The sequence below is a fragment of the Coffea arabica genome, chromosome 9c, assembly GCF_036785885.1.
Source record: "Coffea arabica cultivar ET-39 chromosome 9c, Coffea Arabica ET-39 HiFi, whole genome shotgun sequence".
Taxonomy (NCBI): domain Eukaryota; kingdom Viridiplantae; phylum Streptophyta; class Magnoliopsida; order Gentianales; family Rubiaceae; genus Coffea; species Coffea arabica.
In genome coordinates this window covers 38,112,515-38,137,435 of record NC_092326.1, presented here as the reverse complement: position 1 = coordinate 38,137,435, position 24,921 = coordinate 38,112,515, and the positions used below count along the sequence as shown (strand labels likewise).

The following is a 24,921-nucleotide window of genomic DNA, read 5'->3' as shown; positions in this document are numbered from 1 at the left end:
TGCTTGATTTGTGTGAAAAAAGTAGACTAAGACTAGTCCGCAAGTAAATTAAAGACATATGCAATAATAAAACGGTGAAGGAAAAGAAGTAAAAAAAAAAAGAGCTGAATATCCTCCATTTTCTCCTTAATTGTTGATATCGTATATTGAGTTTTGTAGTAGACTTAATAGGATATAAATATCAAATATAAAATAAATATATAGAATTTATGACTTAAATAGTACTATGTGACATTATTACCATTATATTGATGTTCCTATACTAGAACTCTCTTGCAGTCAACATCTATCTCTTTGGTATTGACGTGATAATTTTTCCTTATGTTACAATTTATATTTTTCTTAATCTTATAATATTCACCTTGAATACATAGGGTAGGATGGGCTATACGTGTGAATAAGAGTAATTTATCCTTTATCGAGGTTCTCCCCCTTTCCTCTTGAGTGCTAGAATTGTTGATTCAAACATTGAAATTGTTTACTAGTCGAGAAAATTATGACTTAAAGTTTTTTCTTTTTCTCATTTTCTAACCATTTTCATTAAAAGTATAGGAAAGTACTTGTTTAATAATGATTTCTTACTTACAAGATTGAACATTAATGATTTATAAATGGCTACTAATGGCACCTCGGTTCTTGGGTGCTTTAAAGAATTAAATAAAAAGCATATAATATAGGGATAATTTCAGAAACCTCCCCTGAGATTTCTGACAATTTCACTAAGCTCCCCTAAGGTTTGAAAAATTAAACTTTCCTCCCTTGATTTGATAGTTTTAGTAACAAAATCTTAAAATAATATTGACTTTGACAATTTTTTAAATGAATACACAAAATGCCATTGTGGAATGAATTTTAATTTATTTTTCTACATAATTATAAGATTATTTAGTATAATTATAAGGAAAAGGTGCCAAAATTTTCATATCCATATCTATTATTTGATAAAAAAAACTATAATAATAATTTTATTACTATGATGTGATATTTTTTTTGGTATTTTATTATGATTTATATTTATAAGATAAAAAAGAAAATGATAAAATAATTCATTTAGAGTTTATAAATTTTTGAAGTAGTGAAATTATCATAATTTAGTAGTGCTTTTGGGTCATTTCTTTTTGATTTATTGTTAATTTTAAAACCAAAAAATAGAAAACAAAGATCAGCAAAAACATTGGATTATATATAAAATTAACTAGTCAAAAAAATCACTAGTTTGACATTTGATTATAATATAAATATAGAGGCAATTGTGATAGTTCTACAGTTTTATTAGTGAAAAATTTTAAAAAGTAATAAGAAGGAAAAAGAATGAAAAAATAATTTTAAAACTCATTCTAAGTGTAAGTATACCAAATAAGAGAATTTCATTAAAATATTTAAGGGTAAAATTATCATTTTAAATGACAAGGGAGGTATGTGTAATTTTTTAAATCTCAGGGGAGCTTAATGAATTGTCAAAAATTTCAAGGGAGGTTTATGAAATTATCCCTATAATATATGTGGAAAGTACTTGTTTAAACTACTTTAAAAAAATGTACAGGTTGGAACTCAATTTTCCTATTCTATTCAGGTGTAAGGTTCACAAGCTCCAAAGAAATAACACAAAGTAAATGCCAATAAGTTTTTATGTGTTTATTTTTCTACATGTAACCTAAATTACAAGAGAAACAGGAGGACCTAAATTAGTAATAGGAGTGTTGCAAGAAGAAGAATTTTAACTTGTAAAAAATGAAAAAAATATATAACTAATAAAGCCATTAATTTCAGAAGGAAAGGATTGAATATTAAGTTTGATGGGGTAAAAACCTTAATAGAAAAAGTTCTTAGGGTAAATATTCATAATATATAAAACTTTGGAGCTGCCTGTTCTCGCCCCCTTCATGTTGCAATAGTGCTTTGGCATATGTAAACGTACATTAAGTACAAAGTATACACTTCTCAACTAAGCAGAAAAAAATGATAATACTAATGCTTTTTTGTTTTACATGAGATATTCTTTTTTTCTTCTATTTATTTATTTATATATTTTTCCAAAACAGTAGAACATATTTAATTGGTGGTGATAAAATACGATAATTATTGCATTCAATCTATTTCCGCTCAATGAGATATGAACCTTAACTTTAGACATTAGAATAACTTACCAAATAATGTTTTTCTGGATTTTGGTTGAAAGATCCATTGGGCTATTCTTTTGCTCCTAAATTGCAACTTCGCCTTTGTGTATTAAAATTTTTTTGCATGCAATATACCCCATTATGTGAATGTCTGTTAATAAGTTGGCATGTACAAAGTGACTTGCAAGTATCATCAACTACCTAGCACTAATTGGCTAGACAAAAAACATATCTCAGCTCTTACTGAGCTAGAAATTCAATATTATACCTTTTTTTTTTAAGTAAAACCTTACCTCAAGTAGGGAACTTTGAAATCACCAATTGTGTTTCAATAGTATTATAAATCTACTAATCATTCTTAACAATATCTATATCGATCTTTCTTTTGTATTTAATTCTTTGTATTAGATAACAATCATATGTGACATTATTTGAAAATTAATTGATAAACAAACAAATTTACAAGAAGCAATTGAAATTAGAGCATTCTAAGCATTATTCTTCTTAGATAATGTCTCTTATTTACACAAGAATTGGTACTAGTCCATGTCATCAACAATTGATACCTAACAAATTATTAGGCCTAGAATTCACCTCTATTAAGACCAAGCAAGCACACGTACAATAGAAAATTGTCTCCAACTTTATCCATATATCTATCTAGTATCTACCACACGCACTGCATCTTTGACAACAAGTCACTGATTAGAAACTCAGACGTATGGCGATAAGCTTTCAGTGTCATATGAATTCCATCCCAAGCTCCCGGCAAATTGGAACTCCAGGTGTTCCGCACATCCTCCGACCATCATAGTTGTAAATCCCTCCAATCCCACAACATGATTTTAATAAAGATCCTTGGTCGAATCCAAGAAATGGAGCATGAGCAAGAACTGATTCCAGAGCCCCGTAGTAATCAGCGTAAACAACAACCACGTTTGGATTATCCCTTTTCAACTTTTGCCTCAAAGAATGAAGAGCCCTTTGAAGATAGTTGTTGTGGTACCTTGCAAACTCATTTACCTCTCTCAGGCATCCCATCTGATCGTATGCTTCTGGATTAGGATTCGCAAAACTAGTCAAATAAATTGGGATGCAACCAATAGGGAAATTTCCTGGAGCCACAACACGAACAGCCCCGAGTCTAACAACTTCTCTTACCCCATTGATTATCGCACTTACGACGTGAGGAACATAAGTCCTGACCTCTTGTATTGATTTTCCATTGAAGAAAGCATGGTTATAATCATTACCCCCGATTTCTCCCATCATTATTAAGGATCTTTGAAGTCTAGTTGCACAATCCGATGGGGAACGGCAGACGGATTTGAGATGATCTTTAAACCATTGCACCTGAGCACTGAGAGGAGTATTGGGGATAGGAACTAGAACATTTCGGGTCTGGAAAAATGAGGTGTTGAGGGCTGTACTCCCCGCTACAGCAAAGTCTACTCCCTGATTGAATACTCCAGTTCTTTTCAAGTAGGGATCCAGGAGAGGAAGATTAAGAGCTCTGGAGATGAAATCGATCATGAGAAGGCCGTTTGACCATCGACTAGTGGATCTATGGAAGGAAGTCATTCCATATGGCAAGCGAGATGAGGGAGATACTGAAGTTAAGCCACCCTTGAGGATGATGTTTCCCGTATCTGAGATTGAATCGCTGAACTGGTAGATATGTTGGAAGGGACAAATGGTTTCTAGAGCTGTGAAAGCTGTAGGACTGACTATGAGGAAGCAGACTAGAATGAAGAGACAAGGCTTCAAAGTAGAATACATAGTTGCTTGTCTAGCCATTGACAATATCGAAAAATTTTGAGAAAACAAAGTATGAAGAAATCAGCGAGGATAATAAACTTATATAGAATGAGTTGAGAGGAGTTATAAAGAGGAATAGGATTTCTCCCGACTCCTAAAGTGAAGAGGAGTTGTAGTTTTGAGGATATGTTATTAATGAATCACTGCATATATAAAGAATCAATATAGGCAATAAAATCCTAGTGGGGATAGGACTGCGGGAACGAGATTTGGCAGTTTCAGTTCGTGTGCACAAATTCAATAGCAACTATTGCTTGAGAAGGTGTTAGACCTTAATAGGAAGTTCGGATCAAGAGAATCACTATTGACAAAATAAACCAACTTATGAAGATTCCTAATTAATTTTTAGTTGTTTTATCAGATTCAAGTTGTTTTGTAGTTTTCTTGTTTAGCAACTAATATTTTATTAGGTTATTTAACAAGTCTAGTAGATTACAAATAAGAGTATTAGGTAGAGTACTATTTCTCATAAAAGGGAATCTGTAGAACTTATTAGACATCATTGTCATTAGAATTTTTTCTTTGTTCGAGATATTAACAATAATTTAAGTTGTTTATTCTTTTCTTCTCTTCTACATATTTTGTGTGATTATTTAGTTCTTTCAATTCTATAACCTTACATATTATATTAATTGAACTAGTTAATTTGAATTCTGCTTCTACATGACAGTTTGTCTGGTGTGAACTACGCAAAAACCTTTCCTTGGTTTACCCATTGGTCGAACCAGGATTTCGATTTCGAGGGGCAATGAATAAAATAACCAATTGTCACCACCTATAATAAAGAGGATATCCATTAAAGCTTGAATACAAACTTAGAGCTCTTCATCTATACTCTATCTTCAAAAGTACCATGAATTTTGTTAAATTTAGAGTGTAAGTAAAACTTGGTCTTAGTTATAAGTAATGGTTGAGATACCCTCATCCTTTATAATTTTATAAGTATCATGGTTTCTCGATATGTTTAGAGTGTAATTAAGCATAATTCAATCTTAATTTTCAATAATGGCCTAAATGCACTCTTTCTTCATAATTACATTTGCTGTGTTTCAATAGTTGCAGGAGTTACATTAATAAAACACCCTTCTCCCTGAGCTCATTAAGTTTTGGTTATGGAGGCAATGACCCAATCTTAAACTTTCTACCTACCCATGCACACTTTCTCCAATTTTTTTTCTATCTAAAATTTTTCATTTGTCACAATTGCAAGATCATCAAACAAAATTAGAACAAAAAAGAAGGTTCTCTTGGAACAAAATAGTCCCTGCTACTTGTTGCTTGATTTGTGTGAAAAAAGTAGACTAAGACTAGTCCGCAAGTAAATTAAAGACATATGCAATAATAAAACGGTGAAGGAAAAGAAGTAAAAAAAAAAGAGCTGAATATCCTCCATTTTCTCCTTAATTGTTGATATCGTATATATTTGAGTTTTGTAGTAGACTTAATAGGATATAAATATCAAATATAAAATAAATATATAGAATTTATGACTTAAATAGTACCATGTGACATTATTACCATTATATTGATGTTCCTATACTAGAACTCTCTTGCAGTCAACATCTATCTCATTGGTATTGGGTACTAATGGCACCTCGGTTCTTGGGTGCTTTAAAGAATTAAATAAAAAGCCTATAATATAGGGATAATTTCAGAAACCTCCCCTGAGATTTCTAACAATTTCACTGAGCTCCCCTAAGGTTTGAAAAATTAGACTTACCTCCCTTGATTTGATAGTTTTAGTAACAAAATCTTAAAATAATATTGACTTTGACAATTTTTTAAATGAATACCCAAAATGCCCTTGTGGAATGAGGTTTAATTTATTTTTCTATATAATTATAAGATTATTTAGTATAATTATAAGGAAAAAGTGTCAAAATTTTCATGTCCATATTTACTATTTGATAAATAACTATAATAATAATTTTATTACTATGATGTGATATTTTTACGGTATTTTATTATGATTTAGATTTATAAGATAAAAAAGAAAATGATGAAATAATTCATTTAGAGTTTATAAATTTTTGACGTAGTGGAATTATCATAATTTAGTAGTGCTTTTGGGCTATTTCTTTTTGATTTATTGTTAATTTTAAAACCAAAAAATAGAAAACAAAGATCAGCAAAAACATTGGATTACATATAAAATTAACTCGTCAAAAAAAATCACTAGTTCGACATTTGGTTATAATATAAATCTAGAGGCAATTGTGATAGTTCTACAGTTTTATCGGCGAAAAATTTTAAAAAGGCATAAGAAGGAAAAAGAATGAAAAAATAATTTTAAAACTCATTCTAAGTGTAAGTATACCAAATAAGAGAATTTCATTAAAATATTTAAGGGTAAAATTATCATTTTAAATGACAAGGGAGGTATGTGTAATTTTTTAAATCTCAGGATAGCTTAATGAAATTGTCAAAAATTTCAAGGGAGCTTTCTGAAATTATCCCTATAATATATGTGGAAAGTACTTGTTTAAACTACTTTAAAAAAATGTACACGTTGGAACTCAATTTTCCTATTCTATTCATGTGTAAGGTTCACAAGCTCCAAAGAAATAACACAAAGTAAATTCCATTAAGTTTTTATGTGTTTATTTTTCTACATGTAACCTAAATTACAAGAGAAACAGGAGGGCCTATATTAGTAATAGGAGTGTTGCAAGAAGAAGAATTTTAACTTGTAAAACATGAAAAAATATATATATAACTAATAAAGCCATTAATTTCAGAAGGAAAGGATTGAATATTAAGTTTGATGGGGTAAAACCTTAATAAAAAAAGTTCTTAGGGTAAATATTCATAATATATAAAACTTTGGAGCTGCCCGTTCTCGCCCCCTTCGTTGCAATAATGCTTTGGCATATGTAAACGTACATTAAGTACAAAGTATACACTTCTCAACTAAGCAGAAAAAAAATGATAATACTAATGCTTTTTTGTTTTACATGAGATATTCTTTTTTTCTTCTATTTATTTATTTCTATATTTTTCCAAAACTGTAGAACCTATTTAATTGGTGGTGATAAATTACGATAATTATTGCATTCAATTTATTTCGGCTCAATGAGATATGATCCTTAACTTTAGCCATTAGAATAACTTACCAAATAATGTTTTTCAGGATTTTGGTTGAAAGATCCATTGGGCTATTCTTCGCCTTTGTGTATTAAAATTTTTTGGCATACAATATACAACATTATGCTAATGTCTGTTAATGAGTTGGCATGTACTAAGTGAGTTGCAGGTATCATCAACTACCTAGTACTAATTGGCTAGACAAAAAATATATCTCAGCTCTTACTGAGCTAGAAATTCAATATTACATCTTTTTTTTTTTAAGTAAAGCCATACCTCAAGTAGGGAACTTTGAAATCACCAATTGTGTTTCAATAGTATTATAAATCTACTAATCATTCTTAACAATATTTATATCGATCTTCCATTTGTATTTAATTTTCTTTTCCATTTTTCGGTGCTCTAGAAGAATTAAAGTTTTACAAGTCATATGCACTCACTTGTATGCGGTGGATCAAACACAACTGTGAACGTCATGCAGACAAACTTTGATTTCAAGCGTGGTGGTGTTGTAATTTCGCACGTCATACAAATTTAATTGCACAAGACGCTAGAATTATGGAAAACTATATTTTTCGCCATGATTTTCATCTAATTGGAGAAAATAACAATTACAATATTCTATTACTTATCATACAACATTATTCATACTAATCTCAATGTCATCACTTCGCTTACAAAAAAAGAAAAAAAGAAAAAGGAATATAACTAGAAATAGCGCTATCTTATCTTACAATTTTCCTTCAAAATTATATTACCACAAAAAAATTTCCCTCAAATCACTCCTAGGCAAACAATGCCTTATTGAAATTGAAGCAAAGTATTGGTGATATAGTAACTTCTAACGAAACTATTATGTGGCATTGATTTAATTTAAGATACTTGAATGTGATAGATTGCACCAAATTACTATCCGAATTAAAAAAGAAAAACGAAAAAAGGAAAGGACTACTACTGCATGCCTTAGTTGAAAAGTGATAAATAGTGCCTACGGCAGCCGTCAAATACTTGCCGTCCAGCACATTCACTCCTCAACCGCGAGTTTGCGCTCACTCATAAATCTTCTATAGTTTCTCTTCTCTCCTTTCTCTTCTGCTCTTATTCTACCTACTCAATCATCTGTTGTACGACCCAAAAATCACTCCTCTCAAATTTTCCTAATACTACGCCACCTTTGTTCCTATAAATTCTCATTTCATTTCATTCCTTTTTTCCCTGCAGCTATTCTTTCTGTAATGCCAATGAAGCGTAGCCGAGTTGACACCGAAGAGGAGTTGACACTGTCGGTTAAAATCAAGCAACAGCAACAGAAACAGTCAACAGAGGATCAAGCTAGGGTAATGAGATTTTTTTTTTCTCTTCTATAGTAGAATCAATTAGAGAGGTGTCATTTAGCTTTCTCTTGTTTCTTTTCTTTTTTGTTAAATTATTAGGTTCAAGAGATAGCCAAGGAGAGTGATCCACCGAGACTTGGTCATTTTTTGGACAACTGCCACTATTGCAAGAAGCATATGCCAGTGGGTGTTGAAGTCTACATGTATAGGTAATCTTAGCTACCATTACTAGTACTTTATTGTTAATCATTTTGTAAAATTTAATATGTTTCATGTTAATGTGTCAAGTCTGCTGTTTGATGTTCAACATATACTCTTTTTTTTCTGCATTAATATGCGATTTCAATTTTGTAGAACAGTTTTGTTGGCTGATAATCTTAATTTCATATTTTCTTAGTTGCATTAATAGATTTATTATTCTTGTTCCAAAGCTGATTTCTAGCAAAATTTGATTTCTTCTTTCTCTGTTGTCTATATCTCCCTCTCTCTCTCTCTCTCTCCATCCAATTAAAATGATTTCAATCCCTCATCCCCAGATCTATTATTTTCAGGGCTTTTGTATGATTTATGTTCGCTATGATATTGACCAATCTTTTCTAATATCTTCTCGGGATGTTTAAAATACAAATGAGTGAGGCATGAATAGGAAAAGGTTCAAAAACTTGAAATTGTTTCTTTCTTTTCCTATTGTCTTCTTTGGGAAGAGGTAGGGGATAGGAGAGGCTGAAGTTTTTATTTCTGCCAAGCTATGCTACATTCACAATTTAAACTGTTAATAATGTAATAATAAATTAGAGGCTGGTTATATATTGTTTAATTTAATTTAACTTGTACTTCTGTTATTTTGAATATAATATTGGTAATGTGGTATAGAGACTTCTGCGGGTTCTGCTCTATTAGATGCCGTGAGATACAAATGTCACTTGATAAACTGGCAAAAAAGCAAGCAAAGCTGGCGCAAAGACAATCAGCAAGCATCAGCGACAAAGTGGATCAGTGAAAGTATAAGTTGATTTGAAAAGCCAGAATAAATGATGTTGAATATAGCAGTTTCCTTGCTGAGTATAGAAGTGAGAAATTGTTAGGTTTTCATAAGGGTTTTGTGCTAATGTTCGAGCTGTATCATTTAGCATAACTTTCTATGACCAGATTGGTGTGAATATTGGCAGTTTGTATATAGTTGCTTTACTTTTGAATGTGCAAAGCAACTTGCCTCAAAATGATTTAACTAGCATGAAACTATTAGAGTGGTTCATCGACCCGTAATCATAAATTTGCTAGAAATTTTTTTTTTCTACGAAACCTATATTCAAATACCATCTAAGCTTTATTTTGGTAATTTGAAATTCGGTTATTTTATTTCAGCCAGATATTTGGTAATATCCAGAGTTTTAGATTGAGTTTTTGAATGTAGGTTGGTGAAGTGTAGTGTGATGTATTATCATAGAAGTGGTTGATATCATAAAAATGTTTTTCCAAGGTTACATATTCTTAATCTCTAATTAACAGGATTATGAACTATATGCCATACAACAAGTTATCTAACTTTCAAATATTTCTTATGGTACATTCTACATAAAATCCATCTATGATGGATTTAATTTTATAATAGCATGAGTTATAAGTTATTATTTTTCTTTTTCCAAGTTATAAGTTATTGCACCATTTCTAAGCAGATAGTTATAGAATGCATTACTCGGTATATAATAAATATAGTATATTATTAACACATAAAATTAAGCGATTTGTCTGATAATTAAGAATTCAAGAACTGAATTTCAATAACCATTTTCAAACAATTATACAAAATAAATACTGAAATATCAACTGGTTTTATTGATTTCCTACTTCCGATATAAATTCGATCTTGAATTTTGAACGCCCATAAAAAATATATTCGTCAACCTTTAACATCGAGTGTTAAATTTTTACTAAATACCTAGGTGGAGTTAAGAACTCAGCTCTTGTTGTCAAACTAAATTTCTATGGTATCTTAGACCATGTTCCTTGTTAATGCTTATCATTTTTCCATCCACTTCATCTATTTGCATTTGGTCGATAAGCTCCATATAATTTCGTGTTGAAACTTTGAAAAAAATTATGGTTCCTAATATTTCATTCTCAATAGCAAACATGCTTTTCCTCGTGAGGTTTTGAAATTAATAATTTTAAGCTACCAGGGAATAGCTACAACTGGTGATGGTACGTGTTGTTTTAGATGGCGAATTGAAGTCGCTAATATCTCGACATTCTTTCATATTTGTGATTGAGCAAAATTGACACCCAAGCAAATTGGTTGTTCAAGTCCCACTATCTAAACTAAGCTTTCTCTATAGGTTTTTGTATATATTTACGTGACATTGCTTAGTGGAAATTTGGTTAGTATGGTTTTGGCAAATACCATTTTTTAAATAGGATATTCAATTTGGTGTAATGGGGGTGGAGGAGGGGAGAGAATGATAAAAATGAAATAAAAAAAAATTTAGGAGGAAAAAGTAAAATGTATGAAAATATGGCTTCTGAATTCCATGTTCACAATTTTGGAGAGGCCAGTACATAATTGGAAAATAATTTCTGTAGGTTAAATTGGAACAAATAAGATGATTAATCTCCACAATAACAAGATGACGAAAAATAAAAATAGATAGGTATTGCCATATTCTATTTTGTACTTGTTTATTTTATTTAGATATGTAAATTCTGCATAATTTAATCTTTTGCAATAAACTTTGCCATTAGACTTAAATATATTGACTACCCCAAAATAAAACGGAAATATTCATGACAATATATTACAACACTATATATATATATATATGTATGTATGTATGTATGTATACATGTATTTATTTGTTTATATATATGTGTTGTAGTGCAAGTGAGATGCCACAAATTCAAAATCTCTCACTTATACTCCATCCCTACTGTTACAATGCAATATGATTAGCAATTGAATATTTATCCACAAGGCTAAATTGGTGAAATTTGACAACTTTATAAATTGGATCAAACTAAATCGTATTTGGGAAAAATGAAACTTTCTTTGTTGAATTTAGCCATAGAGACCAGTTAAAACCAAATGCAGAAGTTTTACTTTAGAGAACACTTTTAAAAGTTAAGAGACCAAATTAGATTATTGATAAATGCTAGGTAAGAAACTATTGGAGTCATTCATCCTTCTCTTAAAATAATAGATAAATTCCTTTGTGATCCAATATTCTATTTCATACTTTGGCCAATGCTGAGTGTCTCAGTGGTGGCATCCATACGTAGGGGATGTACCATGACATTTTTCAAAGATTATTTAGTTGCAAAACTCAAATTGGAATTACAAAAAGTAAAAAACGAAAATCTTTAACTAAAAAAAAAGGTTTAGAATTTCAGATGACTTTGAAGCTTATTGCTTTATTTTTGTCACTTCAAGGAAATCCCTTAAATTTTCTCTGTATTGTTATCTGGGAAGTGAAATTCATGTCAATTTTCAGTTTCAATTTTTGGTAGGACATTCATTTCAGCCATAAAATCAGCTGCAGGAATTCTTGAGTTATAGCCTGGTAAGTAATTATTTCTTTGCGTTATTTTTTCGTGGCTAAGAACTCCAAAACTCCAATTGGAAGCGCATAAAAAACACAAACGACTAAAATGTGAGAAACAAATTATATGTAAATAGACGTAGGTTACATCAGGACACAAAAGTCTAGTATAAGGGAACAAATTCAAGGATGTCCACTCCAAGTCCAAGGCACATTTTCGTTTTATTTTCTTTTTCTCAATTGTAGCTTCAAATTTACTACTAATTTTTTTCCTCGTGTTATTAGCGATGTGTCTAGAATTTACTATTGATTTTTTTTTTGGGTTTTATTGGGCCTCATTAAGCTAGTCATTTAGTCCATGAATAAAAAAGTATGGTAATTTAGCATGTTTTGATAGGGGTGGCAATTTTCGACACAACATGAAAACACGACACGAATTTAACACGAAATTAATAGATTCGGGTTGAGGTTTTGGGGTTCGAGACAGAATCGGGTCAAACCCGATGAACTCGAAAAGAAAACAGGTCGATTTCGGATCAACTCGTGGGTGACTTGATATGACCCGATAAGACCCGTTTACGAATTAAAAATAATTTAATAAATATAAAAATTATTTTATCTAACTAAACTAAGTTATTCTTTTTTTTCAAAGGCATTAATTACTTAATCCTAAATGAATTTATTTAATTTGTGTGAAGTTGAAATTATTATATTTGAACAAATAATATATTATATTATTTTTTACTTTTATACTGTTTTAATTTATTTTATATTTTGTTTGGGATAAAACACTTTTACGGTGTTTAATTTATTTTAGATTTGGTTTGAAATTATTTATTTAAATTTTTATTACTTGATTATGTAATTAGTTTTGTGAGAAATTGATTTTATTAGAAATTATAGTGATAAATTAATAAATTAAAATTCAGTTTCGGGTCATTTTGTGTCGACCCACCAACCTGAAATTTTCGGGTTCGTGTCAGGTATCCTAACCCGTTTCGGGTTGGCGGGTCAAGTTCGGGTCAGCGGGTTTTCTGTTATGCTCAGGTTTCAACCCGACCCGCCAACTCGAATTCGACCCGATTGTCATCCCTATGTTTTGATGCCTTTAAGATTAGAATTAAATGCCTTTTGGTTATTTCTACATGGGGGAAATGATTTCTATAAGATAATGGAGTTGACCTGAATGTTAGCTCATATTGTTCGAGGTAAGTGGCTTAATGAATTTTATGAATTCTGGTGTTCCAAAGTTTTCTGAAAATCTGTCATTAATATATGTATGTTGTGTTTCTTGTATATATGAATTAGAGGTATCAATCACAACCCAATTATGTTAATCCATCCAACTTTGCCCATCAATGACCAACCAAAAATCCATTAATTTTGAATGTGTCTAAATGGGTGCCCAATTAAATCCATTTAATTGATAGATAATGGATTCATTCGGTTCACCCATTTATACCCACTTAAAAATAATTATATATTTAAACTCAATTTTTAGTGAGGGTTAAGTAAATAAATTTAAAATTTTTTACCAATCTAATAACAATAAAATATCATTATTTCTTGTCTGACAACATGCAAAAAAAAAAAAAAAAAAGAGTGTCTGACAACATGCAAAAAAAAAAAAAAGAGTAGAATTTTAAGTAACTCATAAATGGATAATCAAGTATTTCCATACCCATTTATCAATTGGATATAAATAGGTTGACTTAATTATACTCATTACTCAATTATAACCTACCTAAATCCACCGAGTCATCCATTTTGACACCTCTTGTTTGAACTAATTGAAGATTTAGATTGATCAATTCTTGGTTTTGATGATAATGAAATAAAATGATGATTTTGACTAATGTTTTTATATGAGAAATGATTAGGGACAGGTATCTTGCAAAATGGAAAAAGGTGGATAATATATTAAGATGGATAAAAAAAGAAATTTACCTTTCGGATGCAAGGATGGACGCTCAGTGGAGTATCGGACGTTTGACAGATAGCGAGTATTCATCGGACACTTCGATCGGACACTCATTTCTTCTATCAGCAGTCCGGCACAAAAAGGGTTGAAACTTGAACATTCTATCTTCCATCGGATGCAAGGATCGGACGCAAAGCAATTGGATTGGACGTCTGACAGAGTACGTCCTACACATCTGGTTTAGACGTTCGACAGGTCCAACGGCTAGTTTTTTGACCGTTGGAGGAGCTTTTGGGGCATAGTTTCACCATCTATATATACGCCCAAACATGAGAAGAAGATAAGACTTTTGCCTACATAAGATACAAGTTTTCAAGAGTGATTTTGGGTAGAAAAATACTTTGAATATTGTTTAGGTGTGGAGAATTCTTGGATTTGTGAGGTTTCTCATTTAGGAGAAGTAAAACCTTGGATAAGGTGAGCCTCACTTGTAAGTAGTTCTTAATTGGTTAAGTGAGTTTTCAATTGTAGTTAGTTGAGAGTTAACTAGGAGAGTTGTAAAACTCCTTGACACAACCAAAGGATTTTAGGGTGAGGAAGGAGTAAGCTTTCATTTGTACAAGTTGGTTAGTGTCACCATCAATTGAAGAAGCTAATTGGTTGATTCAACTCCAAGTTTGAAAGAACCTTGGGAGTTTGTTTGGTTTGCATTTCTCTTTTTTCTTTTATTCTATTGTATGGTTAAATTGCTTCATCTTTATTGCTATTTTGCATGCTTAAGTGTGTGATCACTTAGGCTGATTTTGATTAGTAAAAATTGGGTGAACATTAGCAACTACTTGCTTGTTTTTGATCAACCTAATTCACACTCCCCCCCTAGATTGCTTTGGGCCTTAACACTAATGTTGGTCCAATATGAAATTTTTGAAACGCAATTGCAATGGGATACCCAGTAGGAGGATTAGTTGGGAATATATGAACTCGTAGCTTACCTTACGCGATGAACAGTTAGACTGGATATTCAGGCAAATGATAGAAGGCTAAGTGTGTCTTGAGATTATAAATGATATGAATGTTTGATTAATGTGAATATGATTTTGATATGTGAATTGATTTATTTACAACATGTTTTGAATTGTGGTTGTGATATTGTATGCTGATATTTTTAGGATGATGGATGAGTACTTAAATGAAGAAAACGTCAGTTATACATCGTTGTCAGTAGTTTACAAAGTTAGAACATTTTCTTGGAAGAACACGTTACATGTTTCCTCTGTAAGTGACCACTAGATTTGTGTTGGACTTCTTTTTGCTCAGCCTCAGTTTCGTTGGAAATTTGAAGGACAGTTTTGGGATTAATGTTGGTCACTTGTGTTTTGGATGGTATGGATTATGAAAGACACCATGTTGGTTGTCTTATAAACAGGGATATGTAATTCAAGTGCAAATGCAATGAAAAAGGCTGTTGAATTAAGTATTTGTTTTGCTGAATCAATCAGTGCAATTTCTAAATTCCACAATCAGGCAAACTTCTGCCACATTTTTCGCGCATTATATACTACTTATTTACATCAAAAAGTGCATGCATTTCGTCTATCATTTCTACGAACAATGCTTGATAGTAGATATTAAATCTAAAATTTTGCGAAGCAAGTTGCTCAACTTTCACATTCAACATTTAAGTTCATAATCAAACTGCGCTCTACTCTAAACTATTACACATCCAAAACACCTTGGCGACAACATAAGCAAAATATCCATGAAAAGGCCAAGACTAGTGCAGCATTTTCAATTCCAAACTTAAATGTTTTTTTGTCTTGCGTTGCCAACAAGTAGAATAATTATACCTGGCATTTGGAAGGGTTGAGTGGGTTGATACTGAGTTTTCACTTAAATGAGTTATACCCAACTCGCCCAACTTTAGATTGAATAAATTTTGGGTTGGGTCATCCCAAACCCATGATCCAAATATATGTTTCAACTTTTGCACATATATCCATGAATCCAACGATGATAGTGTATACACCGTCAATGTAGCAAAAGATTTACTCTTCTCTCAAGGATTAATTTTTTCTACACTAACAGTGTATATAGTGTATACTCTTCTCAAATACATTTTTACATACAAAAAAAAAATTTCACACACTAAAACACTTTCATAGATACAAGCATACACTCACTTCTCAAGTTCTTTAGAAATACATTATTTTTATACACTAAAATACATACTACTATACTTTCACAAAAGGAAAAATCCACTTTGAGTTAGGGACTCATTTCGTCCCCAAACTTTTAGACACATCACATTTAGTACATGAATTAATTATTTCAGGCCACATTTAGTCCAAAAATGGTAAAATATTCAATTTAGATGGAGAGGAACAAGTTGAAAAATGTGGAAAAAAGTGAGCATCACAAACTTTGGGCCACATTTTTCCCATTTGCGCAGCTGTGATACCGGTAAGACCCATGTTTGAAACGTTTAATGCTATCACTCTACGATGACGAGAACCACAAGTGACTCCAATCCACTCACATACAGAAGAACTACTAGACCAGTTTTTCTGCAAGATTTGATGAGGCTGTATAAGGTGAGCTCTCAAGGCAAGAAGAGCAGATTGATCAGTGGTAATGTTGGCTGTAGAAATGGCCAAGGAATTAGCTGAAAGAAAACATAGCAACAGAAGCACAAGAAAGAAACGGTAGTTGAATTTTCCCATGGTTTATGTTTGCAATATGAGGGAAGGAGAAAGACGACCATCATATTATATAGAGACCAGATATTGGGACACTATGCTACAATTTATTTACACTGCCCATAACTCAATTCCACCTTATTCTGACTAGAGCTGCAAACGAGTCTAATCAAACCGAGTCTTGATTCAACTTTACCAAGTTCAAACTCGATCTCAAACTCAACGAATTTTCAATATAAAACTTAAGTTCGAACTCGACCTCAAGTTCAAGCTTAGTCGAACTTGAAATTTAGCTTACTCGAACTTAAAAAATAAAAATAATTATTTTATTTTTTAAAAGTGAATAAAATAGCCATTTTTCTTAATAAATAATAAAAATATTAGAGATATGTATGTAATTTCACTATTTAAAAAATTATATATATATATATTCTAATCAGCTCGCAAATTAATAAGCTAAGTTTTTCTATACTCGACTCAAGTTCAATAGGTCAACTTGGTCAGTTCAACCTTAACTCGGGTTTAATGTTGATCAAACTCAGGTCGAGCTTTGACCAAACTGGATTGGTCTCTCGAGTCTTCTGACCAATTCAATTTCTGGCGTCTTTGGATTATGAGTTCACATCTTTGTCACCCGTATTCCGTGTGAACTAACAATTCCGCTTTAGTTGCATAAAAACTAGCATTAATTGCAATCACAACTCAAACATCCATTCTTAGCAAGCATAGTAGATGATTCATATATAACAGGTTCCATTTTTGCCTAGTTTAGTATTTTTACTATCTTACCGAGTCACAGGATCTCATGCATCATTTGAATAAATCCTGAAGTTTAAGACTGAATTTGTGAACTTTAATGCTAGGGAGTTTAAATAAGATTTGTTTCAGTTGCTGCATCTGACGCATGTAGGATGTATCCACAGTCAAAGGATACAAATAAGATAGTTGTGGTAAACGGAACATGCAACTCAGAATAAATGCTACAAACGACCGGAGCCTCAAGGCATCCAGGCTTCAACCCCACACACGTAAAAATTAGTATTGGTGTTCCTAACCACGAGTCTTTGAGAGAGCTGAAGACGTCAAGATAGATTGATTTGTTAGAGTACAACATTTTTATAACTGGTCCTATACTAGAGGGAGGGGAATGGAGAAGGAGATGGATCCAACTAAACTGTTGAGAATTCGAAAGGAATTAAAGTGCCTCCGAAAATATTCTAGGAAATCTTGGACGGGAAATTAATGCAAGCAACAAACAAGAAGGGACAAAGTCCCACCCTGATGGCGAACTGTGTTAGCTCAGTTGGTTGAGATGAATGCTATGTGTGTGGAAGGAGTGGTAGACAAATTTGTAACATTACCTCAAATTAGGAAATAGCTATGATGCCACAAGCGAATTGTGAACGTGTGGTCACCAAGTTGAGTTATGAAAATAGTGTGAATTTTGTTGCTGTAATAGTATAATGCGCCAACTTATAATCAAAAACCTTATTGGACTATTTTTATAACTAAACTTGCTGCTAAGGTTCCATTTGATAAAATTGAATCTGAATTTTGAAGTTTGAATTCTAAAATCTGAATACTGAAATAATTAATTTGTTGAATTTTAAGTACTGAAAAGAAATATATAAATGTCTGAATTTTAATGTTAAACCTATTTATACTATTTGATAAACATTTATGACTGAATGCTTAATAAGTTAAATTTGATAATTTTGTCCTTATATCTTGTCATCCAAAAAGAAATGGAACCTATGATTTAATTAGCTTAAAATTGTTAGGTATGAAAATGACAATATTTATTTTTAAATCAAATTAATATAAAAGATGAAATATATTATATGAGGAATATGGAGAAGATGTGAAAGTCATTGAAAAGGGAGAAAAGAGTAATAGAAAATCCTTAGATAGAGAATATCAGGTTGTTTAATTGGATAAGAATTTTAAACATAATTAACAAACAAAAATAGATTTGGTAGATAAGATAAAGTAGTTGAAGCAATTCTATTAATTCTTATCAGAATTAAGCATTCAGTTAGGAGGTTAGTGTTTAGTTAACACGGCTTAACATTCTTCATTTGGTGCCAACTTTTCTTTTGAAAATGTCGAAACATATATAATTCTAGGCATCTTTTATGTGTTTCATTTTTATTTTCTTGTGGGTCAAATTATGAATGCCTAAAGGTATAGCTCTCATCTAAATTCAAACATGCAACTACTGGGCTTTGATCAAAGGCTAGTGGCCACAAAAATATCTTAGTGCTCTCTCGCACAAGTCAACTCCCACCTGGTGTGATGTATAAGAAAAAGTATAGGGATTTCTTTTTGATTTTTTTTATATTTTTTGTTGGGGTAGATTGTCTAAATGAACAGTTCTCATTTGATTCAAATATCCAACTATAGGGCTTTGATTAAAAGCCCAAGTGACCAATAAAAGTCTCTTAGTTGGCTCAGTTGATGAGACTGGCCACTTTCTCTATAATAGTCGAGTTTTGAAGTTTTGCTGTGAATGTGGTAAGAGATGTGTTGGTCAGTGGGCAATCTATAATGGTCCCAATGATATGTTCTGATGCGTGGTGCTGACAAATGATGTTTAATTCAATATTATGTTTAATTGATGTGTGTTATTTGATAGAGATGGCAAATGGAGAACTTCAGGTAGTTCTCTAGTTTATTTTGAAGTAGGAAATATATTATTGTTTTCTCTGGAACATGTACTCCTTTCATTTTATTTTTGCTGTCTCAGACTCTACTTAAAGAACAACACCACAAGATTACAGCAATACAAGAGAATAAGAAGCAAGGCTTCATAGGAAAATAGTACACTTACAAACCTTTATATGGCAGTAGCTGAAGTTTGATCTTCTTCAATGCTACGAGAACATCTTCAATACTGGTTCTCTCTCTTGCAGACTCCACTGTGCAATTTAAAGCCACTTTCATGATGGATGAAAGGTAATCCAGCTTCTCAATGAAGTATTCTCCATCATTGGCCCTTAGCAAATTAGCATCTAGAATATGAGTTATACCATTAGGCACACAATCATTCACCCAACTCTTCAGGCTCATCTTTTCACCAAACCTTTCATCATTGGGATTTGTTCTTGTGAAGACTTCCATCATCATAATTCCAAAACTATAAACATCACACTTTGTCGATACTAATCCTTCTAATCCATACTCTGCAATGAACATTAACAAGTAGTTTCCATGTGATATAATAAAGAATAAGACACTCAATTTCCCAGAGAAACTAGAAGAGAAAAATGAATTAATTTTTATAAGCAAGACGCATCACCTGGTGCAAGATAACCAAGTGTAGCTAGTGTTTTGGTGAATGTAATGTTGTCCTGGCCCAACAGCTTTGCAATACCAAAGTCACTGACATGAGCGACCATAGTTTCATCTAGCAGGACATTTCCAGGCTTCAAGTCACAATGAACTACTGGAGTAGAATATTCACGGTGCAGATATTGCAATGCAGTTGCCACATCAATCAATATGTCCAATCTTTGCATGATGTCAAGACAATCATTGTGGGAATACAACCACTTCTCAAGGCTTCCATTAGGCATGAACTCGAGCACTAATGCCTTAAAGTCAGGGTTTGAGCAACTACCAATGACTTTTGTGAGGTTCCGATGGCGAAGATTACGCAATACTTCACATTCTGCATCGAAGCTCTTGAATGCGCCTTCTAGCTCTAAATTGAACACTTTTACAGCCACTACCCTCCCATCGTCAAGAGTACCTTTATAAACAGATCCAAAGCTTCCTGTTCCTAGCAAATTGCTTTCACTGTACCCATTAGTAGCTTGTAGAAGCTTGAAATATGAAAGTCTTTCTGGTCTTGCAACTAAGGATAAATCTTCTCCACTGGAAAGTTTATCCTTCCTTCGGCATCTTAGGTAAACAAATCCAAAGGATATCGCACCCATTGCTATTATTACCCCTAGTAAGATAAACATGGTTCGATGCACCTTTTTGGTTTTTGATCTATGAGATGGAATACTTGGGCATGGGGGAACATGGAACCTTTGAGCTCCACATAGCACTGCATTGGAAATGAAGGCATCAGAGGTGAAGTTTCTAAAAGGGCCTCCAGAAGGAATTTCACCAGTTAAATTGTTAAAAGAGACGTTCAAGTATGTAAGATACTCAAGGGTCTCCATGGATCTAGGAATTGAACCAGAGAGGAGGTTGTGTGATATATCCAAAGACTGCAAGCTCAACATGTTACCTATTGACTCGGGAATTGATCCATGCAATCTGTTGTGTGATAAAGAAAGATAATTCAAGTTCTGCATTTTTCCAATTGTGGTAGGAATGTCACCTGAGAAGCGATTCATTGACAAATCTATTACTGTTGCAACCTTTAAGCTACTCACTTCCGGAGGCAGAGAACCACTCAGCAAATTTGAGGAGAGATTCAGCTCCACGAGATCTTTTAGCTGCCATAAGGTTGCTGGTATAGTAGAGTTTAATCTGTTGAAACCTAGAGAAAGATCTCTCAAAGAAGTAACATTTCCCAAGCACTCTGGAATTGATCCTGAAATTTGATTTTCATCCAGGTGTATTCCCACCAAGTATCGGAAAACACAAAAGGAATTCAGGGTGATTTCGCTTAGTTTGTTCCTTAAAAGGTCTACTCCTTGAAGATTTTGCAAGTCTTGCATTCTATCTGGGAATGATCCGGTCAAATGATTATTTTTCATACTTAGTGTAACCAAACTGGTCAAATTGCCAATTCCATCTGGAATGCTGCCTTTGATTCCACTACTGTATACATATAAATATTGAAGGGGGGAAGAATGATTCCAAGCAGAATTTGGAAGAGTGGCATTGAATGGGTTTTCACACATCTCTAACATTGTCAAACGCTCGCTATTTGTCATCAAAGTGATGAAACCCAATTCTGGAGATGAAGAGTCGCTCACCAAATTGTTGCTACATAGGTTCAGAACTTCAAGAAATCTTAGTTCTCCAAGGGAATGAGGAATAAAACCAGTGAAAAAGTTATGAGAGAGTTCTATGAGATTAAGTCTAGAAGAATTCGAGATTGAGTTGGGGATAGAACCAGTAAAGTTATTGATCTCGAGATAAAGTTGTTCTAAATTGGGAAGCATATGACACATTGTTGATGGAAGATTGCCTGAAAGTTGATTCATTCCAAATCCAAAAATTCTCATCATTGAGAGATTGAATATCTCCACAGGGATAGAACCAGTTAATTTATTCATCTCAAATGAGAGAAATTCCAGATTATGTAAGTTGCTGATCTCTCGTGGTATGGCACCTGCCAAAAATGTGCAGCAGCATATGTATAAACTGAGCGCCATCTCCTAAGCTCTTTGATTATTTATGTAGTTTGACAAATAGGTTACCTGTTATGTTGTTATGACCAAAGTTTAGGTATCTAAGCAGAGTTGCATTACCAATTTCTTTTGGAGTTGCACCTGCAAAATGTACACAAGACCAGTAATCCCTTGTGTTATACTTCCATTTTCGTTTAGATTAGTTGTTTTTGAGGGTGTTTCTGAAATATTTTACTTTAGCAGAATTTTTCAAAAATTTTTACCGTAACTGTTTTTTGTGGTGTTTTTAAAGGGATTTTTGGAATATATTTTGGGATATCTTTTAAAATTTAGAAAAAAAAATTAGACTACTTTTTAGAGTATTTTTTAAAAATTTTTAGAGTGTTTGAAAAACTAGTTTTTGAATAATCATGCGAATCCAAACGGAGATAACCAGTTACCTGTTATGTTGTTGTAAACAAAATTTAGTGACTTGAGCATAGTTGCATTACCAATTCCTTTTGGAATCGCACCTGCAAAACGTGTAACAGATAGAAATGTGATTAAAGTTTGAATTTCATGGCCAAACTAACCATAAATGCCCATCTCAGCAAAATAAATACTCAAGGCATTGGATCTAACCTTCTAATCTGTTCCCTGCCAAATCTAGACGGTGAAGCATCTTCAAGTTCCCAAGTTCCTTGGGTATGTATCCACTTATAAAGTGGTTGCCAGACAAGGACAACATTTGAAGTTGTGAACATTTTCCTAAACTTGATGGAATGTGACCATTTAATTGATTGAAGGATAAGTCCAGCTCTATCAGACTCCCAAGACGGTCACACACACTATCTGGAATACTACCAGAGAGGCTATTTCCATTGAGGTCAATAATTTCCAGCGAGGAAATATTGAATAGCTCTTTGGGAATGTTTCCTTGCAGGGTGTTGTTCGAAAGACGTAAAGTCACTAGCTTTGACATGTTTGAGACGGAAGGCAGGATAGGACCGGTGAAGCTGTTGTTTCTCAGGGTCAGGTATTGAAGTTCATGAAAGGAGTCAATCCAGGGAGGAAAATATCCCTCCAGGTTGTTGACATCAAGATTAAGCACTCGTAATCGATGCAACCCTGCAAACTCATGTGGTACTTCGCCATGGAAATTGTTAGTGCTCATGTCAAGAGACACAAGAAATGATAGATTTCCCAGTTGTGGAGGGATGATGCCGGTAAGACCCATGTTTGAAATGTTTAAGCCAATCACTCTACGATGACGAGAACCACAAGTGACTCCAATCCACTCACATATAAAAGAACCAGTAGACCAGTTTTTGGCCAAGATGTGGTGAGGATCTGTAGTGGTGATCTGAGATCTCAAGGAAAGAAGAGCAAATTGATCAGTGGTAATATTGGTCGCGGAAATGGCTATGGAAGCTGAAAGAATGCATAGTAACAGTAAGCCAAAAGGGGAATGGTAGATAATTGTCTCCATGGTTGTGTGCATTTTGAAAGAGGGAGTGAGGTTGTAATATATACTGGCCTCGGTCATATGGATTTCTTGTTGGCTTTATGGGTTAATTATATCTGAAAAGAGTATTGGCTAACGATTTATTTGTTACATTGAACAGAGCATAAAATTAAGGCTATCTCAGGAGGCAAATTCTCATTTTGGACTATTACTAACCATCTGATCATGATCAATTAAAATTTAGGAGAATGTAGTTACCTACAAGGTAAAAGTTTTTAAAACCATAGTTAATTTTATGTTCGCATCTCAATATTCATGATTGATTGCACTCTCCAAGGACTAAGACAAAATTTCTCTAAATGCTCGAGTGTGTGGTAATGCTTAAAGTCTTGGTCATGCCTTGTCAAAGACGGTTGGCACTCAATACATTATGGTGGTTGTGGAAAATTTTTTTGGGGTGAGTCTTGAATTCAGAACTTCTCATTCACACTTCTCTTCAGTATCACCCAACCTATCACTGCCCCCAACAAGATCATCACATGACTTATGACTTCAAGTTCTCAGCATGAATTTGTATTTAATTAACGAAATTGATGTGTGGAAAACTGGAAAGGATACACGAATTAGTCATAGTGCTTTTATGATTCTTGTATGATTTGGAATTGGAAACCTACAATTTCTATTTATCTTCTCAATGTTCACTTAGTAAAATATTACTAGTTTCGAAGCACTGATAGGGTATAATTTGTTAGTAATTTTATTATTAATTTCCCCTTCTATCCCGGACAAATATTGTGTTAATTGCTGATATTTACTCATATTTGGTATCTGGACCCAATTCCAGGAGTGGAGCAGATAACTACAAAAAGAGGGACTTTTGGATGCAAATTTGGGAGACTCCAGCAGAAAGCCTCAATTGGCTGGGACCACAAGAGCTACAAGAGCTAGTAAAGGCAACGTACAAAGCCTTAGGAACAAGAAGTAATTCGGCAGCTTGTGGCCAATTGGTGGGGACCGCGCAGAGGCTCAAAACAAGGAGATGAATTCGGCAGCTTGTGGCCAATTGGTGGGGACCACTGGATATCTTTCTTTTGGCTTTAAATAGGGAACAAACGTACAGAAGACGGGTGGCTTTTATTTTTGATCTCTAGTTTTAGTCTTTTAGTGTAGTTTTAGTTTTTCCTTCTTTTGACTGGCCTCTGACACACGCCAGGTGTTCGACAAAATTCCCCAACGGGAAAAACATCCTTTATTCCTTACTTGTTAGTAAAAAAAACAATGCCTTCGCAATTTATTAATTCGTGTGGTGATTTAATTATGCGGCGTGGCTAAGTCTTCCATCTAGTCAAGGGTCAACTCGACGGCGCAGTCCCGAAAATCTATGAGATCTAATTAGTTTTCACGTGTTCCTTTATCTATTAATATTTGCATGTTGTCTGATTTAATTTTCATGGGATTATTTTATTAATTGGACGTCCAGGGCCCGATGTTCAATGTGATATATTAATCTCGTGCCAATTTAGTCAATTAAATCCGTAATTGTTTGATTGATTAATATTAGTGGCAACTGGTGTGTTTACACATTAGGGGAACGTACGATCTAATTTAAATAACCCTCGTAGCGTGTTATTGATTAGGGCTAGGTTTTTCTAGTTA

At 33.0% G+C, this 24,921-nt stretch overlaps 2 protein-coding genes and 1 pseudogene across 2 annotated transcripts; 1 reads left to right on the top strand and 2 right to left on the bottom strand.

Annotated features, from left to right (window-relative positions):
• Positions 1 to 2,787: 2,787 nt before the first annotated feature.
• On the bottom strand, positions 2,788 to 3,917 carry LOC113708132 (GDSL esterase/lipase At5g03980-like; annotated as a pseudogene).
• Positions 3,918 to 8,039: 4,122 nt separating this feature from the next.
• Positions 8,040 to 9,560, top strand: LOC113708133 (uncharacterized). The gene is made up of 4 exons (XM_027230600.2): positions 8,040 to 8,146; positions 8,244 to 8,359; positions 8,456 to 8,565; positions 9,230 to 9,560. The coding sequence occupies exons 2-4, from the start codon at positions 8,258 to 8,260 to the stop codon at positions 9,354 to 9,356; spliced, it is 339 nt and encodes a 112-aa protein (XP_027086401.1). The 5' UTR covers positions 8,040 to 8,146; positions 8,244 to 8,257; the 3' UTR covers positions 9,357 to 9,560.
• A 6,589-nt stretch (positions 9,561 to 16,149) lies between these two features.
• On the bottom strand, positions 16,150 to 23,289 carry LOC113708134 (uncharacterized). The gene is made up of 6 exons (XM_027230601.2): positions 22,443 to 23,289; positions 22,262 to 22,333; positions 21,891 to 21,962; positions 19,805 to 21,802; positions 19,341 to 19,688; positions 16,150 to 16,472 (listed from the first exon to the last, which is right to left on the bottom strand). Exons 1-6 carry the CDS (start codon positions 23,287 to 23,289, stop codon positions 16,150 to 16,152), a joined length of 3,660 nt encoding a protein of 1,219 aa, XP_027086402.1.
• Between the last annotated feature and the right edge of the window lie 1,632 nt (positions 23,290 to 24,921).

Excerpts from the sequence above, each read along its gene's own strand:
- LOC113708133 (XM_027230600.2), top strand. The coding sequence starts at position 8,258 with ATGCCAATGAAGCGTAGCCGAGTTGACACCGAAGAGGAGTTGACACTG. Across the intron at positions 8,360-8,455 it reads CAACAGAGGATCAAGCTAGG|GTTCAAGAGATAGCCAAGGA; the intron begins GTAATGAGATTT and ends TTAAATTATTAG. Across the intron at positions 8,566-9,229 it reads GTTGAAGTCTACATGTATAG|AGACTTCTGCGGGTTCTGCT; the intron begins GTAATCTTAGCT and ends AATGTGGTATAG.
- LOC113708134 (XM_027230601.2), bottom strand. The coding sequence starts at position 23,289 with ATGGAGACAATTATCTACCATTCCCCTTTTGGCTTACTGTTACTATGC. Across the intron at positions 21,963-22,261 it reads TGTTTACAACAACATAACAG|GTGCAACTCCAAAAGAAATT; the intron begins GTAACTGGTTAT and ends TACATTTTGCAG. Across the intron at positions 19,689-19,804 it reads ACTTGGTTATCTTGCACCAG|AGTATGGATTAGAAGGATTA; the intron begins GTGATGCGTCTT and ends TGTTCATTGCAG.